This window comes from Mustela nigripes, chromosome 1, assembly GCF_022355385.1.
Source record: "Mustela nigripes isolate SB6536 chromosome 1, MUSNIG.SB6536, whole genome shotgun sequence".
In the NCBI taxonomy this organism is placed as follows: domain Eukaryota; kingdom Metazoa; phylum Chordata; class Mammalia; order Carnivora; family Mustelidae; genus Mustela; species Mustela nigripes.
This window is the reverse complement of record NC_081557.1, coordinates 6,994,251-7,010,686: the sequence shown is the minus strand read 5'-3', so window position 1 is coordinate 7,010,686 and position 16,436 is coordinate 6,994,251. Positions and strand designations below refer to the sequence as shown.

The 16,436-nt window shown below is 55.9% G+C and overlaps 2 protein-coding genes across 2 annotated transcripts; one reads left to right on the top strand and one right to left on the bottom strand.

Annotated features, from left to right (window-relative positions):
• The first annotated feature begins 263 nt into the window (after positions 1–263).
• On the top strand, positions 264–2,558 carry SAC3D1 (SAC3 domain containing 1). The gene is made up of 3 exons (XM_059401905.1): positions 264–357; positions 522–1,102; positions 1,952–2,558. The coding sequence occupies exons 2-3, from the start codon at positions 529–531 to the stop codon at positions 2,452–2,454; spliced, it is 1,077 nt and encodes a 358-aa protein (XP_059257888.1). The 5' UTR covers positions 264–357; positions 522–528; the 3' UTR covers positions 2,455–2,558.
• Positions 2,559–2,640: 82 nt separating this feature from the next.
• Positions 2,641–15,422, bottom strand: NAALADL1 (N-acetylated alpha-linked acidic dipeptidase like 1). The gene is made up of 18 exons (XM_059387025.1): positions 15,229–15,422; positions 14,964–15,136; positions 14,753–14,874; positions 14,305–14,427; positions 12,283–12,566; positions 12,083–12,187; positions 10,130–10,215; positions 9,894–10,013; positions 6,914–6,999; positions 6,768–6,831; positions 6,616–6,683; positions 6,304–6,395; positions 6,132–6,222; positions 3,952–4,033; positions 3,692–3,865; positions 3,528–3,615; positions 3,327–3,419; positions 2,641–2,989 (listed from the first exon to the last, which is right to left on the bottom strand). The coding sequence occupies exons 1-18, from the start codon at positions 15,420–15,422 to the stop codon at positions 2,803–2,805; spliced, it is 2,232 nt and encodes a 743-aa protein (XP_059243008.1). The 3' UTR covers positions 2,641–2,802.
• Between the last annotated feature and the right edge of the window lie 1,014 nt (positions 15,423–16,436).

Here is a 16,436-nt window from a genome sequence, read left to right as displayed (position 1 = left end):
CGAGTAGAAAATGACAGTGAGGCCCATTGAGCCAGGTTACTGGGTGAAGGGGATGACGAAGAGGAACCGAAACTGGGGTTACCCATCTTGGGAGGTGCCCAAAAGCTAAGCGCGAGGTTTCACGGTTTGGCTAGCTGAAGCCCGGAGGGCGTGGCTCCACGGCTTTCCCCGCCTCTCCGGCAAAGCGGTTGGTTGCGGAAGGGACTACAGGCTGGTGCATCATGGGAGTGGGCTGGGCTGGGTGCGGTGCATCCTGGGCGCTTTGGCCGCGCTTGAGTCGGAAGTGGCGGCGCTGAACTACAACGCAGTGTGTCTCGGGAGGCCTACTCCAGGCCTTGTGGGAGGGGACAAGACTCGGTGAGAGGACGGCGGGAGCCGGGTAGGGCGGGTAGGCGGGGCCCAGCTGGGATCCGCCCGCCCCGGCGCTCGAGCTCCGGCCGCCCTCCGCCTGCCTTCGCGTAGAACGGGGCGAGCGGCCGCCGTCGTCTCCGGGATGTTGAGACCCTATCCTTTCCCCTCAGCGCCGCCATGGCCGGCTGCGAGCTGCCCATGGGCACCTGCCCAGACATGTGTCCGGCCGCCGAGCGCGCCGAGCGCGAAAAGGAGCGCCGCCTCCACCGCTTCGAGGTGGCGCCGGGGTGCGGTAGCGACCCGCCCCGCGCGGACCCGCAGCGCGCCGTGAAGGAGTACCAGCGGCCGGCCGCCGGCAAGGCGCGGCCCCCGCCGAGCCAGCTGCGTCCGCCGTCCGTGCTGCTGGCCACCGTGCGCTACCTGGCCGGCGAGGTGGCCGAGCGCGCCGACGCATCCTGCGCCGAGGTGGCCAGCTTCGTGGCGGACCGGCTGCGCGCCGTACGGCTGGACCTGGCCCTGCAGGGCGCGGGCGACGCCGAGGCGGCGGCGGTGCTGGAGGCCGCGCTGGCCGTGCAGCTGGCCGTGGCGGCGCAGCTGGGGCCGGACGGGGCGCGCGGGCCGGCGGACCCGGTGCTGCTGCAGGCCCAGGTGCAGGAGGGCTTCGGTTCCCTGCGGCGCTGCTACGCGCAGGGTGCCGGGCCGCATCCCCGCCAGGCCGCCTTCCAGGGTCTCTTTCTGCTCTATAATCTGGGTGAGTCGGGGTCTCCGCGGCGGTACGGGGTAGAGGTGGTGCCTCCGTGGGGACAGTGGAGGCCGGGGAAGGAAAGAGAAGCTTTGCAATCTCACCTTTAGCTCCCTCCCCACCCCTGCCTTCTAAATGTGTGTCAAGTCAATGCACAGGATCCACTGAACCCTCACGTGGTGACACACAAGTTTCAAAACATTAGATCCTTCCCATGAACGGACGGTGCATTCTAATAAATTCTGTCGTGTTTAATTGTAATAAAATGCTCTTGGTTTCAAACCCCACTAATGGGTCAGAAGCCTCAGTTTACAAAAGTGGTCCAAGGTTCCAGTGTCCATGATTCTCCTGCAGGGGAAGCAGAGGCAGAATGTCCTCTAAAGAAAAGGCCTTAACCGGGTGGACACCTGAGCCAGCTTTTTAGGGCAATTGGAGAAAGGGCTGTGGATTTGAAGTCAGGAAACTTGGGTTTTGTTGTGTCAAATTCTGCTACATTGGAACTCTGAGACAGCCCTCGGGCAAGTCGTGAACTTATCTGGGCCTGTCTCCCTCATCCAAAAACAATGCCTCCCTTCGTTACGAGGATCCGGACTGAAGGGGCTCTGGCAACACATTCAGATAAGGCTCTGGAGGGGGCTGATGGAAAAAAGCCCGCGGGAAGGTGAGCTTGGCCCAGGGGAGGGGCGCGGCCAAAGTGGAAAGTAGGCGGGCCAAGGTCGCAGGTGCGCTTGGCGGTAGGCGGGGAGGTGGGCGGGGCTGAGGACCGAGCCTTTGGGAGGGAGGCCTAACGGGACGGGATGGAGGGGGGCCCGGTATGGGAAAGACAAGTTCTCCTCACCCTGGCTTCCGCCCTTACAGGCTCCGTGGAGGCCCTGCATGAGGTCCTGCAGCTGCCTGACGCCCTTCGTTCCTGCCCGGCCCTGCGCCGGGCCCTGGCTGTGGACTCGGCCTTTCGCGAAGGCAACACCGCCCGCCTGTTCCGCCTGCTCCGCGTCCTGCCTTACCTGCAGAGCTGCGCTGTCCGGTGTCACGTAGGCCGTGCTCGCCGGGGAGCCCTGGCCCGCCTCGCTCGTGCCCTGAGCACCCCCAAAGGCCAGACCTTGCCTCTGGCCTTCATGGTCCACCTCCTGGCCCTGGATGGGCCCGAAGAGGCGCGGGACCTGTGCCAGGCCCACGGACTGCCCTTGGATGGACAGGAAAGAGTTGTGTTTCTCAGAGGTCGCTACACTGAGGAAGGGCTGCCACCTGCTGGCACCTGCCAAGTGTTGGTGGGGAGCAAACTTGCAGGGCGCACCCTGGAGGAGGTGGTCATGGCTGAGGAGGAAGAGGAGGGTGTGGACAGACCCAAGTCCCCCGCATGAGGAGGAGCCGGACACTCTCCCAGAGCCCAGGACTGGCTCTGAGCCCTCAGGTTTCTTTTTTCATAGTTCCTACACAATAAAAGTGTTTTATTTGTTTTGTAGGAGCAATAACTCTGCTTGGTTGATTTGGGGGAGGGCAGGGAGGAGTTGAGACAGGGTAGGGGTATACCCTGAGGAAAGCATCTCATTCCCCTCCGGTGTCCCCAACTGGTGGGACCCTAAGCTGTTGTCTCAGAAGCTTGATAGGGTCCCGTGATTGGCCTCAGGTTGGCATCAAGGAAGACTGGGACACACTCAAAGAAAACTGGAGTGGGAGAACGTCAGGTTGAAGGCCGTGAGGAGCTGGGGTCAGAGGTCAGCCACAGGCCTTAGGGTGGCCGCTGCACCCTCCAGGGCCACCACCAAGATGCTGAGCTGCCTCCGCACTTCAGCCCAGGCTTCCGATCCAAGGCTGGTGTTCATGGCCCTGGAGCAGGCATTGGCCAGGCCGGGGAATGTGGCTACGGAGCTGGTGCGGGGTGCCCAGAGCACATGGCTGACGGGAGAGATGGGGGAAGCATAGTCACTCAGGGACCAGGAAAGAGAGGGGCTTCAGCCTGGAACGGGCTCATCTGTACATAGCAAGGCACAGAGGCGCCTCCCCACTGCCTCTGAAATCTGGGACCCTTAAAGCAGTGGTGGTGAGAGACCACTTATAGTCCCAAGGTGACCTTGATGGGTTTGCGCCCATCCTTTGAGCCCAATTCCCCAACTGTTTGAAGGGGCTGGGCTGTGCTCTAAAGACCAGGAAATCTCTTAGCTCCTCCCTCCAGTGGCTGCCCCTGCCCAGCCTCCCCCCACTGTACTTCCCAAGAGCTTTGGAACAGGCTCACCTGTAGTAGCGTTCCTCTGGGAAGGCTCGCGGGTTTAGGAAGGTCCGCTCCAAAAGCATCAGCTGGTCGTTGAGCATCCGGACCTGCAGGGGGCTGGAAGCGGCGGGACCTTTGTTACCCCGGAACCAGCAGCCCAGTGGGCAGCCTGCCTCCTGGCCCCGATGCCGCCCTCCCAGACACCTGCTTAGTGCCCTCGCTCACTCAGGGGAGCCTTTCTGCAGCGCGGATCGGTGCTGCTCCAAGGCCTTGGCTGCGGCCTCAAATTTCTCCACTGCAGTCACCAGACGGCCTGTGGGGAACAGCCAGCATCTTAGCCCTGGAGGGCAGAGCGCTCCCCACACCTCCATGTCAAGGGGGCTCCATACCCAGGCTGATGCTGTGCTGCTCCAGTAGGCCCCCCAGGTGCTGCTGTGCAGCCTGCAGAAAACTTCGGAGGGTCTCTCCATAGTCACTGACATTCAGAGGAAGGAAGAGGCTGTCGCTGAGCCTAAGAAGCACGCTCCCTGCTGTCTGGGCCACAGCCTGGTGGCTGCTGAAGCCTGCGGGGAGGGTGACCAGGCCAGGGCTCAGTCTTCAGTCCCTCCTCCCCCAACCTCAGGATTCCCCTTGCCCGCCCCCTCCTCACCAGGGTCCACAAATTTGTCCACGTAACCAAAGGTGTCGAAGGCTGTGTGGTAAGTGGGGTAGATCCTGGCTGACGTCTTGCTCTAGGGGAACAATGCCAAGGTGACAGGCTTGGGATGAGAAGAGAGGGGCATGTACCAACAGTGAGCTACAGCAGAAGGATATTATCTCAAATCATCGCTACAGCCACGAGGTGGGTTCTAGAATTCCACTTAAAGAGGAGGAAACTGAGGGCTGAGATTACATTACCTGCCTGACCTCACAGCTAATAGTGGCCCAGCTGAGTCCGCTGCCAGTTTCCTATTTCATATGAAGGAGAAAGCTCGGGACTCAAATCAGAGGATTCCAATCCCAACTCTACCACCCAGGAGCGGTAGGGCCATGAGGGGGAGAAGCTTTTGGAGCATCAGGCAGGGAGACACAGCTGGGCACTCCGTATGCCTCACCTTCTTTGATCCCCGCACACCAGTGCTACCAATCCATCCCTGTTCATGTCGCGGCCGGTGCGACACATCGACCAGGGTCGAGAGGGTAAGAGGATGGTGAAAAGAAATTAAGAGACAAAGAGATGGGGACAGGAGGAGCACGGAGGAGGATGTCCAACAGTGCCGATTTTATCCAAGGCTGTGAGGCATTATAGAGCTAACAGAAACAATCATAAGAAAGTATTTATTTTTAGCTGATTACTAAAGAGTTTGCAACATGCACAGAAAATCCTTCAAGCTTTCCTATTATCTATTTCCCAAGCACCAATAGCAGACCCTCTAGCGCCAGATGTACTGACTTCAAGGCCACTCAAGACATAGTTTGTGTAAGCACAGCACAGTCTTAAAAACGGTGTACAAACCGTAAGTGACTCTTAATCTCACGAAACAAACTGAGGGTTGCTGGGGGGAGGGGGTTTGGGAGAAGGGGGTGGGATTATGGACATTGGGGAGGGTATGTGCTTTCTTGAGTGCTGTGAAGTGTGTAAACCTGGCGATTCACAGACCTGTACCCCTGGGGATAAAAATATATGTTTATTTAAAAAAAATAAAAAATAAAAAATAAACAACAACAACAAAAAAAAACGGTGTAGTCTATAGCCCTTGCAAGGACCAGCCAAGAATTTCTGACCCCAGGGGCGCCTGGGTGGCTCAGTGGGTTAAGCCGCTGCCTTCGGCTCAGGTCATGATCCCAGGGTCCTGGGATCGAGCCCCGCATCGGGCTCTCTGCTCAGCGGGGAGCCTGCTTCCTCCTCTCTCTCTGCCTGCCTCTCTGCCTGTTTGTGATCTCTCTCTGTCAAATAAATAAATAAAATCTTTAAAAAAAAAAAAAAAGAATTTCTGACCCCAGCCAAATCGTTTCTATCTGACTAGCAAATGTGTGGGAAGTCACGTAGGCGAGCAGACCCTTTCTCAGTGCTACTCGACTTTATCAACCTAAGCCTTTTGTTCAGCTATTCGGCCTTTCAAGGAGGCACAGGTCAGGGCCTGGACCAGGGCCTGGTTCTCGTCTCAAGCCTTCCCGTGGCCTTCCACAGTTTCATACCGTTCTTTAATTATTCTGGGGTAAACATGTTTTCATTTTTTAAGATCTTGAATCAGGATGCCTCTTTAGTTTTAAGATTTTATTATATATATATTTTAAGATTTTATTTATTTATTTGACAGAGAAAGACAGTGAGAGAGAACACGAGCAGGGGAAGTGGGAGAGGGAAGGAGCAGACTTTCCACTGAGCAGGGGCCTGATGTGGAACTCAATCCCAGGACCCTGGGATCATGACCTGAAGGTTAATGACTGAGCCACGCAGGCGCCCTAAGATTTTATTTTTTTAAGTAACCTCTACATCCAACATGGGGCTTGAACTCATGACCCCAAGATCAAGAGTTGCAAGCTCCTTGAAGAGCTGAAAAGCCAGGATGCTTTTCAAGTCAATGTCATCCTACAACTAACTGGCAGTGTGTCCCTGCGCCCCCCAACTCCGCCAATGGTGCATACCACAGTGTTGCATCTTAAAATCAGTAGTAGCTTAAATTGGATAAAATAACATAGGTGAGTGTAAACAGATGCTCAGAGAGGCTAAGTTTCTTAAGCTACTGAGTGAGTGAGCCAGACTCGGCTGCACTAGAGAGGCTCTAAGAGAGGAAGGGGCTGGGGGAGCAACTTACGGAGCTGGGGGACAGAGGGGTACGCACTCACCCGGTCATAGGTGTAGGCGATGTCCATGGAGGAGATGCCCAGGAAGTGAATGAAAGGTGCATAGTCGCTGCCAGCGCCCAGAGAGCCCAGGCTGCGAAAAGAAAGTCGGTTGGGCTGGAGGGTACTGGGCCAGGCTGCCCACCTAGGGCCCCTGTCCTGGCCCTGCGCTCACCTGGGAACCACGCCGTAGGCTGGGCTGCTACGGTTGGAATACCGGATCCAGTTGTCGTAGATGCTGAGGCCAACCGGGCTTGGTGCGGGGATCTGAACCAGATGGGAACCTAGTCTGGGGCCGGCCCCTCCCCAGGCCCAACAGGTGGCCCTCCGCCGGGCCCACCCGAGTATCCATCCTAAGCACAGGCCTGAGGGTCCCACAAGGCCTCTCCCCGGCCTCAGTATCCCCGCCAGGCCCCTGCGATCAGGACCGGCTCCAGCCCCGCCCGCCCCACCCGCCCCGCCCTCCTCCCTGCCCCGCCCCTTTCACCTGTTTGGCGGCAGCAAAGATGACGCTCTGGACCGGGGGCGTCCCCTGCGCCCTCAAAGTGGCATTGGCTGTGGGCGGACCGCAGAAAGACTATTCGGGCCGCCGCCCCTTGTTCTCCCTGTCCCCGTCAGCCCAGCCGCCGGCCCCCATACCAAACACCGAGATGTCCACGTTGATGTAGGCCACGGTGCGCTCCTGCAGCTTGCTGAAGAATTCCTGCGGGTCGGGAGCCCACGTGAGCCCGGCCAGCCTCCGCCTCGGGAACCCGGCCACCGCCCGCCTCGCCGGGCTCACTCACCTCGGTGAATTCTGTGGAGCCAATGAGCCCAAACTCCTCTGCGCCCCAGCTCGCGAACACTATAGATCTGCGGGGACGCCAGGTTCCTGGGGAGCGGGATAAAGGGCTGGAGGACAGGGTCGCCGGATCTTCGGGGTGGCTTGGGGGGAACGCCGGGGACGCGGAGAGGAGGAAGGGCCGGCCGTGGCGGGGCAGCCAGTGACAGGAGGTCTAGGTCCCCCGGCCTCTCCAGGCCATCCTTCGAGTTTCCGTCCCCTTCTCCCAGGCTCCCTCGAGGGCTGGGACCCTGCCCCAACACTGCCCTCTGTGCCAATCCCAGGTGGTCCCTTCTGCCAGAATGCCCTGCCTCCCCCTTCCTTAGAGGGGAGTAGAGACCTCCGGACACTCCATCCCCCACTGTCTCCTTCCGGCACCCCGTGCCAAACTCTCCCGCAACCTTCACTCGGTGATAATAAAGTGAGGCTCTCCTTAGGGACTTAAGAGACAGAGGCTTACTGTCTCCATTTTGCAGATGAAACTGAGCCACACAAAAGTTAAATGACTTGCCCAGCATTACACAGCTGGTAGGCATGAAGTCAGGGTTCAAGTCCAGGGTCTGGCTCCAGAGTCCAGGGGCTTAAGGAATTGGCAACCCTGCCTCCCACAGCCCCTGGCAGCCTACAGCACCACACGTCCCTGTGTGTGCTTCCATCTTGAGCTCCATCTCAGTGCCCTTTGATCCTTTCTCAGCTTTCTGTTTTAATTTTATCTTTTTAAGTAGACTCCATGCCCAGCGTGGAACCCAATGCAGAGCCCAACTTGGGGCTTGAACCCACGACCCTGAGTTCTAGACCTGAGCTGAGATCAAGTGTTAGATGCTTAACCAACTGAGCCACCCAGGCGCCCCTCTCAGCTTTTTATTTTAAATCCAAATCGTTAAAATATAAAAGGATTATGTGCTTGCCATGACTAATTCTCACACTCTTTCCTACCCAAAATGTATAACCTGACTCTAATCAGATGAATCCAAATTAAGGGACCCTCAACAAAGTAACATGAGGATCATAAAAGAATTATGGAACTCTTACAGATGACACGTGTCACTACCACACATACAATGTGTGACCCTGCATTGACACCTTGGGTCAGAAATTTCTTTTGCTCTTTAAAGGTCATCATAAGAACAGGTAGCAACATTGTTATTTTGCTGATTCTGATCATTATATTGTGGCCCTGAAAGAAAATGTCCATATTTTTAGGAAATACACCATGATAAGTTTGTGGGTAAAGGTGCCGCGTTTCTGCAACTTTCAAACACTCCAGAAAACAACAGAGAGAGAAAGAGCTAACATGGTAAAATCTTAGTATCAGGAGTATCTGGGTGAATGGTGTCCAAGGCTCCTTTGTACAGTTTTGGCAAGTCTCATGTAAGTCTGAAATTATTTCAAAATAAAATACTTGTGGGGCGCCTGGGTGACTCAGTTAGTTAAGCGACCGCCTTTGGCTCATGTCATGATCCCAGGGCCCTGGGATGGAGCCCCTGCATCCGGCTCCTTGCTCAGCAGGGAGCCTGCTTTTCCCCCTCCCACTCTCTACTACTCCACCTGCTTGTGCTCTCTCTCTGTCAAATAAATAAATAAATAAATAAATAATATTTAAAAAAAAAAATTAAACACTTGAACAGAGACAGAAATTCCTACACTATCAAAGGGAGTAAAGCCACACTCCCAGTCTCTCTCCACAAGCCCCTCCCTCCGCTATCAGTTGATCTCAACCACACCTGTGGTTTTACCAGTCATGGATGCCAGGAACTCCTCAGTGGATGTCTGGAGTCTCTTTTCTGAGCTTGGAGATCGGCACCTTCAACTGCCTGCTTGCCCTCCCCCCAGGAATGTCTCTTAGGCACCTCAAAATCAATGTGAAGGGGGACACATGCATAAAGATGTAATTTGTGACATCAGTACCGTAACGGGGAAGGACAGAGCTCTATAGGAGTGAGCTTTTTTATGAGATTCAGTTGGTACCAATTCAAATTATATAGTTAGAACTTTAGAATGGTGATGAAAAGTTCTAGAGATGAATAGTGGTGATGGGTGTACAACACGGAACATACTTAATGCCACTGATCTGTACACTTAAACATGGTTAAGGGCATGTGGGTGACTCAGTCATTTGGGCGTCTGCCTTCAGCTCAGGTCATGATCTCAGGATCCTGGGATTGAGTCCCGCATGGGGCTCCCTGCTCAGCGTGGAGCCTGCTTCTCCCTCTCCCTCTGCCTCTCTGCCTCTGCTCCTTCCCATATCCCCCCTCACCCGCCCACTTGTGCGTTCTCTCTCTCTCTCAAATAAATAAATAAATATATTTTTTAAAAACTTAAAAAAAAAAAATCCCATGCCATCTTCCCCCCAACCTTGGACTGAACCCCAAACTCCCCAGCTGGGTGGCCCCTGGTCCAGGCCCTCCTTTTCACATGCTATGCCCTCCACCTGGATCCCCACCCCACCCCAAACTGCCACTTCCACAGGGAGGCGTTCCTGAGCTCAGGCGTGTGCCCGGAAAGCCCCTTGGATAGTCCTCCTTACGGCGACAAGCGACGTCTTTGCATGCAGCAATTGGGGTGTTTACTGTGGAGTGTGCTGTGCCTGGAACTGGCTTGGCATACAGCAGGCACAGGGGACATATTTGTTAGCGACTGTCTGTTATCGCTGCCTCAACTGTGCTGAAGCTCCCTGAAAGCAGAGGCTGGGGACCGCCTTGCTCCTGGCGGCACCCGGCCTCACCACTGCACGAGTTCCCCACATCCCACCGGGCGACTTGAGCTAGGCCAGGGCTGGCGTCCATGCAGGTCGGCCCCCGGGGCCCTCGAACTTGGCACAAGTGAGCGCTGGAGCGGGAGACAGAGGAGGTGGGGCAGGACTCCCGCGAGCGTAGGGAGGCGCGGGCTGGAGGTGACCGCCTGCGGGGACGGTCCCTAGACCAGAGAGACCGGGGCTGCCTCACCCTTCTTCAGCAGGGTCCCCAGGACTCGGGAGAGCTCCAGGAGGACGGCAGTGCCACTGCTGGGGTCCACGGCCCCATGTACCCAGCTGTCGCGGTGGTTTCCGTAAAGCACGTAGCGGTCTGGCGAGAGGAGTGGACACTCAGATTCCCCGGGGAGTGTGGGCGGGGCCAGCCAGGCCGGGCGCAGGGGGCGTGGCTAGAGACGCCCGGGGCGGGGCCCAGCCCGAGGGACTCACCTGGCTCCACAGCGCCGCGGATGATCCCCAGGACGTTGGAGGAGTTCCGCAGCTCCCGGCGGTTGTGGACACTCACGTTCACCTGGCTTGGGGAGCCCCGGGGGCGACCAGAGGCTTGGCCCTGCCCATTCCCGCTCCCAACCCGATGCAGGGGAAACTGAGACCCAGAACGAGAAAGGGACACCACCAAGTCTCTGGCCCGCAGGTAAGTAGAGAGGCAGCAAGGACCTCCGCACCATCCTTCCCTCCCCCTCCCACCACCCCCAGTAAATCCTAAGACCAGGATCCAAAAACAAAATCGTTCTTATGCCGGAAGCAAAACCCAAAACTTCTTGTTCGCTTTTTCCTCGGCCGCTTCGCACTCCCGCTCCAGCTCCTCCTCCTCGCTCCCACCCTGACCCCAGGCTGGAAGCCCCCCCTCCACTTCAGTTACAGGTGTTGTTTTGTTTTTGTTTTTATTTTTGTTTTTGTTTTTAAGATTTTATTTATTTGTCAGAGAAGGAGAGTGCTGAGCCCAGGCAGAGGGAGAAGCAGGCTCCCCACTGAGCCAAGACCCAGGCATCCCTTAAGGTACAGTTTTAAACTGGTGGTGTCAGCTGGTGGCCCAGACCCTGTCTCCACCTTTCCTCCACCCCACCCTCTGAGGACCCTGGGACTCAGTAGAGGCTGGGGGCCCTGCTCACCGCCACTCTGCTCTTGGCCAGCCTGGAGGAAGGAATGGGGGCAGAGGGAAAGACGGTGCACAGCCCTAGGGGTTCTCATCTCCTCGGGCAGTGGGCCCTGAGCCCTAGTCCCAACCCTGGCCTGCTTCCTGGACGCCCTCCCGACCCCTCGCAAGGACCAAGTCCCCTATCACGCCGGGAGTGTGGATTCCAGCAAAGGAGCTGGAAAAAAGGTGAGACTCCACAGACACCCTGTGGGGGGGCCCAACTTAGGCCAAGGACTGGGTGCCTTGGATGCACATCATACCCAAAGGCCAGACCCCTTTGCTCAGGAGACTCCAGGGACTACTTTCCAAGAACCCCTCCCCCCACACACACACCCCTGCACAAGCTACCCCTCGCCTATGAACTCTCCACTTGTGTTCTGTTTGATCAGCACTTAATATTAAATGTCCTCTAGGGCACCTGGGTGGCTCATTGGGTTAAGCCTCTGCCTTTGGCTCAGGTCATGGTCTCAGGGTCATGGGATCGAGCCCCGCATTGGGCTCTCTGCTCAGCCGGGAGACTGTTTCCCCCTCTCTCTCTGCCTGCCTGTCTACTTGGGATTTCTCTCTCTCTGTGTCAAATAAATAAATAAAATATTTAAAAAAAAAATGTCCTCTATTTACAGGAAAAAAAAAAAAAAAAGAGGAAGCAAGCCCCAGTCTTCTGATTCCAGTTCTTTCCATGGACTCATTCAGTTAAGTACTTATTGGATATTTAGCAGGCACTGGGCAGTAACTGAGACAGACACAGCCCCGCCTTTGTGGGATGTCCCATCCCCCCTCCCCCAGCAAGACGAAGCCTGAGGAACTGAGCGACTGCAGAGGAGAACTGGCTGAAGGGAAATGGGGAGGACACTAAGGGGTCCACCCCTGAGAGGTTACCTGGTGGCAGGTGGGAAGGTTAGTGTTGGCCAGGAATGGCAGGAGTATGGGGAAGGGTGTTCCAGGCAGAGGGAACAGCGAGTGCGGAAGTCTTGGTTTGGGAATGAGCTTGGTAGTTCAAGAGAGGGGGTGGCCGAAGTGTGGAGGTCAGAGGTGAAGTGGGCGTGAAACTCCACGGGGCCTTGTGGGCCGCACAGCTGTTTCCCTGGCTTTCCCCAAGACAGGACAGGTAGGTGTTCTGGAGTCAGGGGACCGTTGGGAGAGAGAAGAAAGGGAAAGGCTAGGCCTTGAGGTGGACCGGCAAGCATGACCAGGGGAGAGGAGGCAGAGGAGAGGAGCCGTGAGGAGGAGGGGCCCGAGCTCACCTGTCTGCTGGGAAGTCGCCATCAGACCGGAAGCCGGGCCCCAACCTGTAGTCACAACCCAGTGCTCCCTGCCAGGCAGCTGGGGCCACAGGTCCCTGGAGGTTACTGGGGAGGAGGTGAATGGTGTGGGCATCGATGGTTGGGGCCACTGGAGGGTGGGTAGGGGTCCCCCCCCGGGGGTGGCGGGCACAAGAGCTTACCAGAGAAGGCTTTTGGCATCGTCGAAGCCAATGGGTTGAGCGGGAATCGGAGGAAATCCAGGGGCAGCATCAGGATCCAGGCGAAAGGAAGAGGGATTGGCTGGAAGGTAGGGAGTCAGGGGATCCCCAAAATACTCATAATAGGAGCCTCGCTCCACCCCAGACGGAGGCAGGCGCCAGGAGTTTGGGAAGGTCTCGTTGGCGGAGCTCTGCCCGTCGTTGATGTCTGCGGGGTCCGTGTACACCAGCACCCCAGCGACCCCGTACTTGGCAGCGTTCACAGCCTGCGGGAGGTGAATGAGACTGTGTTTAGGGCAAGGGGGAGGCGGGCTCAGGTCCCTTTCCCACTTCCTTCCTTGCTGTGGAAGATCTGTCTTCCCACAGGCAAGCGGATGTTGGCACCAGTCCTTGACTGCAGTGCGGCTGGTGGCAGCAACGGACCAGGGGCACAGCTGGGCCAATGCTGATCAGGGTGGAGGGCACAGAAATGGAGTGTTGAGCCGCGGCCGCCAGGCAGCTGCCTAGGGGAGCAGGGTATGGTGCGGCCACGGGCACAGTGGCCCTGTTCATAGGAGCCATTAGCGGAGATCGGCCCAAGTGCCCACTGGGAGGAGTGGACGAACCAGTGGCCCCCCGCGTGCAAGAGAATATAATTCAGCCTTTGGAAGCAATGATGCTCGGGCTCTGCATCCATGTGACTTGAAAACATGACGATCGGTGAGAAGCCAGACACAAAAAGACAGATAGTGCGGGATTCCTCTTATGTGAGGTTTCTAGAACAGGCAAATTCATACGTTTCTAGAACGTATGAGTGAGAGGTTCCCCGGAGCTGGGGAGGAATGGGGGGAGCTTGAGTGTTTAAGGGGCACAGAGTTTCATTGGGAATGATCAAGAGTTCTGGAAATGGATGGGGGCGACAGTTGTCCAACACTGTAAAGGTGCTTAAGGGCCAGCATTAAACACTGGAGATTTATTTTATAATTTGATTCCATTTAATTTTATGCTGGCGTGTTTTAGTACCATAAAAACAAAACAGGACCTCAGAAAAAGAAAAAGAACAAGGTCACAATTTATGTACCAGTCAAGAATGATCTCCAGGAGGTATTAAGGTAAACAAACAAACAAACAAAAGCACTGTTTGAAACAGTGGGTATACTACGCTGCTTTTATAGAAGAAGGGGGAAATAAAAAATCATATTCATATGCACCTCTTCCAAAAGAAACTGTGGGTTGATCTCCCGAAAACTAAAACAAATAAACAAATCAGCAGGTTACCTCTTTGGAGGATGGCATTACAGGAGAACTTTCCCACTCGACTTTTTTTTTTTAAAGGGAAATTCTGTGATCTGTATAATTAGACCATGCCTCTTCCCTTTTTTTTTTTTTTTTTTTTTTTTTGCAGCTTTTATTATGGGCACCTCTTTCAACTACAGATAAAATAAAATTTACTGCCCTCTCCACTTTATAGCACAAAGTTCAGCGGGATGAAGGACATACTACATTACTATACTGCCACTGCCACCACCCACTGAGTTCCTCATCTTGCCAACCTGAAACTCTGAAGTCACCAAACACTAATCCGTACCTAGTCTTTTCCCTCACTCTATACCTTTTTTAATTAAACAAAAAAAAAAACTAAACTAAATTTTAAAAAACCACAGACATGACATAATTAGTCAAAATTTTTAGTTGAAAAGATGCAGGCTGAGAGGCAACCAACCAGAGGGATTTAAGCTAAATATTCAGAACTCCTTGGCAGGAAAACTTGGACTCCAGAATAACAAAGGTGAACACTTTGCCTGATCCACTGATTTCCCAAGGCTCAGAGGGGTAAGAGGAAGCCCCCAGGGTCACACAGCACATCATGAGTGCCAACAGTAAAAATGGAGCCCGCTGCTTCTGTCCCAACCCAGGGCTCGGTGCACCACCCAACACCGCTCCATCCCGTCAGAGGCTGGCTCCTGGCCCACCCAGTTCCCTGCCTTGTTCTCAGCCCCCAGTTCCCTGGCGCTGGCTGCTCACCTTGGCCCCCCGTCCTGCACCCCCATAGCGGGTCAGCGCAATGGTGCCTTCCAGTTTGATGCCCTGAGTCTGTAGATTCATAAAGTCTTCTTCCGTTCCGCGGTTGGCATAGATGAGGAGGCCCTGGTAGCAAGAGGAGGTGATTCTCAGAACCCGCCCCAGGAAAGAGGGGGTGAGGACAGGAGAGCGTGGCTGCTGCGTGGCAGGGTGATGACATTGGATTCGATTTTCCTCCTCAGTCAGAGCTTGTAAGCTCCCCAGGATCAGAGTTACCCCTGGTCTGGTCTTGAGTAAGGGCCACTAGGGTTCGCAGAATGACTCGGTGATGGTAAAGGAGCAGCAATGGAATATGGGGGAGGGCCCCGGGTCAGGAAGGGAGAAGCTGGGCTGGAGCCAGAGGGGAGGGGGGGGCCTGGCGCTGGGCGTGGAGGGGATGTCCCAGACCCACCTGTGGGGTTCCTGGGGGAGCGTAGGCGGCATATGGGGGCACCACGTCGGGCCCCGCCTGCTCCCCAGTCAGGTTCTGCTCGCTCTGGCGACAGGAGAACACGACGCTCCCGGTGGTACTCACTGTGGACGGGAGGAGGCCTCAGGACTGGGCCTGGCAGCTCCCCCCGCCCCGCCCGCACAGGTGCCTCCCGGCCTGAGCGGCACCTCACCAACGGCCACACGGTTGGGCTGCTCCTGGCTGGGGAAGGACAGCAGCACTTCATAGGCGGGCGCCTCAGCTGCGTCAAGGCCCGACTCTGGGTCCTGCCATCGCTGCAGCAGCAGCTGCACCAGGGCCTCATCCCGGGGGCTGGAGGCCAAGTGAGGCTCTCTGGAGAGCTCTCTGTAGGGTGGGCAGAGGCATGGGCAGACGCAGATGCAGGGGGAGGGGGGTGGCTCTGGCAAGCAGGCGGGGAGGGAAGCCAGCCCTCTCACCTGAGGTTCTCTCGGATCCTGCTGGCTTCCAGCTGCTGCATGACGGTCTCAAGGATCTCCAGGTCCAGGTCCTGGGAGACGCTGGGCGCTGGGACATTGGCCCCTTTAGGGATGGCGAAGTGGCCCAGGATGATCCCCAGCCCCAAGAGGGCAGCGGCCCCCACCACCCCACCAAGCACCTTCACCCACTGCATCCTGCAGTGTCTTGGCAAGATGGGGTCACTCTTTATAGATGGGTGCAGGTCTAGTTAACCATTACCTGGTGGGTGGCCCTGTCCTTTGGCCTCCAGCCCTAGGGAGAGTCCCGGAGCATCCTGCAGGGAGGGCCAGGAGTGGTTCACAGCCATCTCGGTTCTGGCATCAGTCACCTGGAAGGGACCCCCAGGGATGTCAAGTCCACACAGGCACACTGAGACCCAGACAGGGACAAGGGCTCAGCCAGATCTCCCAGTAAAACAGAGGGCCAAGCCCGAATGGGAACTCAGAGCCCCGGTTAGAGCAAGACTGGGCCAACTCCCTGCCATCCCTACCTATCTCCTCAGTGTCATTTCTAATATATATAAATATATATATATATTTAAAGATTTTATTTATGTATTTATTTGACAAAGAGAGAGATCACAAGTAGGCAGAGAGACAGGCAGAGAGAGAGAGAGGGGGAAGCAGGCTCCCTATGGAGCAGAGAGCCCAATGTGGGGCTCCATCCCAGGACTCTGGGATCATGACCTGAGCCAAAGGCAGAGGCTATAATCCAATCAGTCACCCATTAGAGGTGCCCCTCTAATATATATTTTTAAAGACTTTATTTATTTGAGAGAGAGAGAGTGAGCAGGAAGAGGGGGAGATGGAGAAGCAGACTCCCTACTAAGCAGGGAGTCCCTTGCATGGCTCCATCCCAGGAGCCATGGATCCCAGGATCATGACCTGAGCCAAAGGCAGACCCTTAACCAACTGAGCCACCCAGGGGCCCCTCCTCAGTGTCATTTGATTTCCAGCATTTCCAGCCCTGGCTGCTGGAAGAGGTTTTGAGTTCAAATTGCCATCCTTGCTAGACATGGGCTGTGTGATGTTGGGCAATTCACTTAGCTTCTCTAAACCTGTTTTCTTAGCTGTGAAATAGGGATAATAGGCTTATTTCACAAAACTAATGCTATTTCCATTTCAGAAGACTGCATCCATGGAAACATCTAGCCAGTGTCGGGCACCTA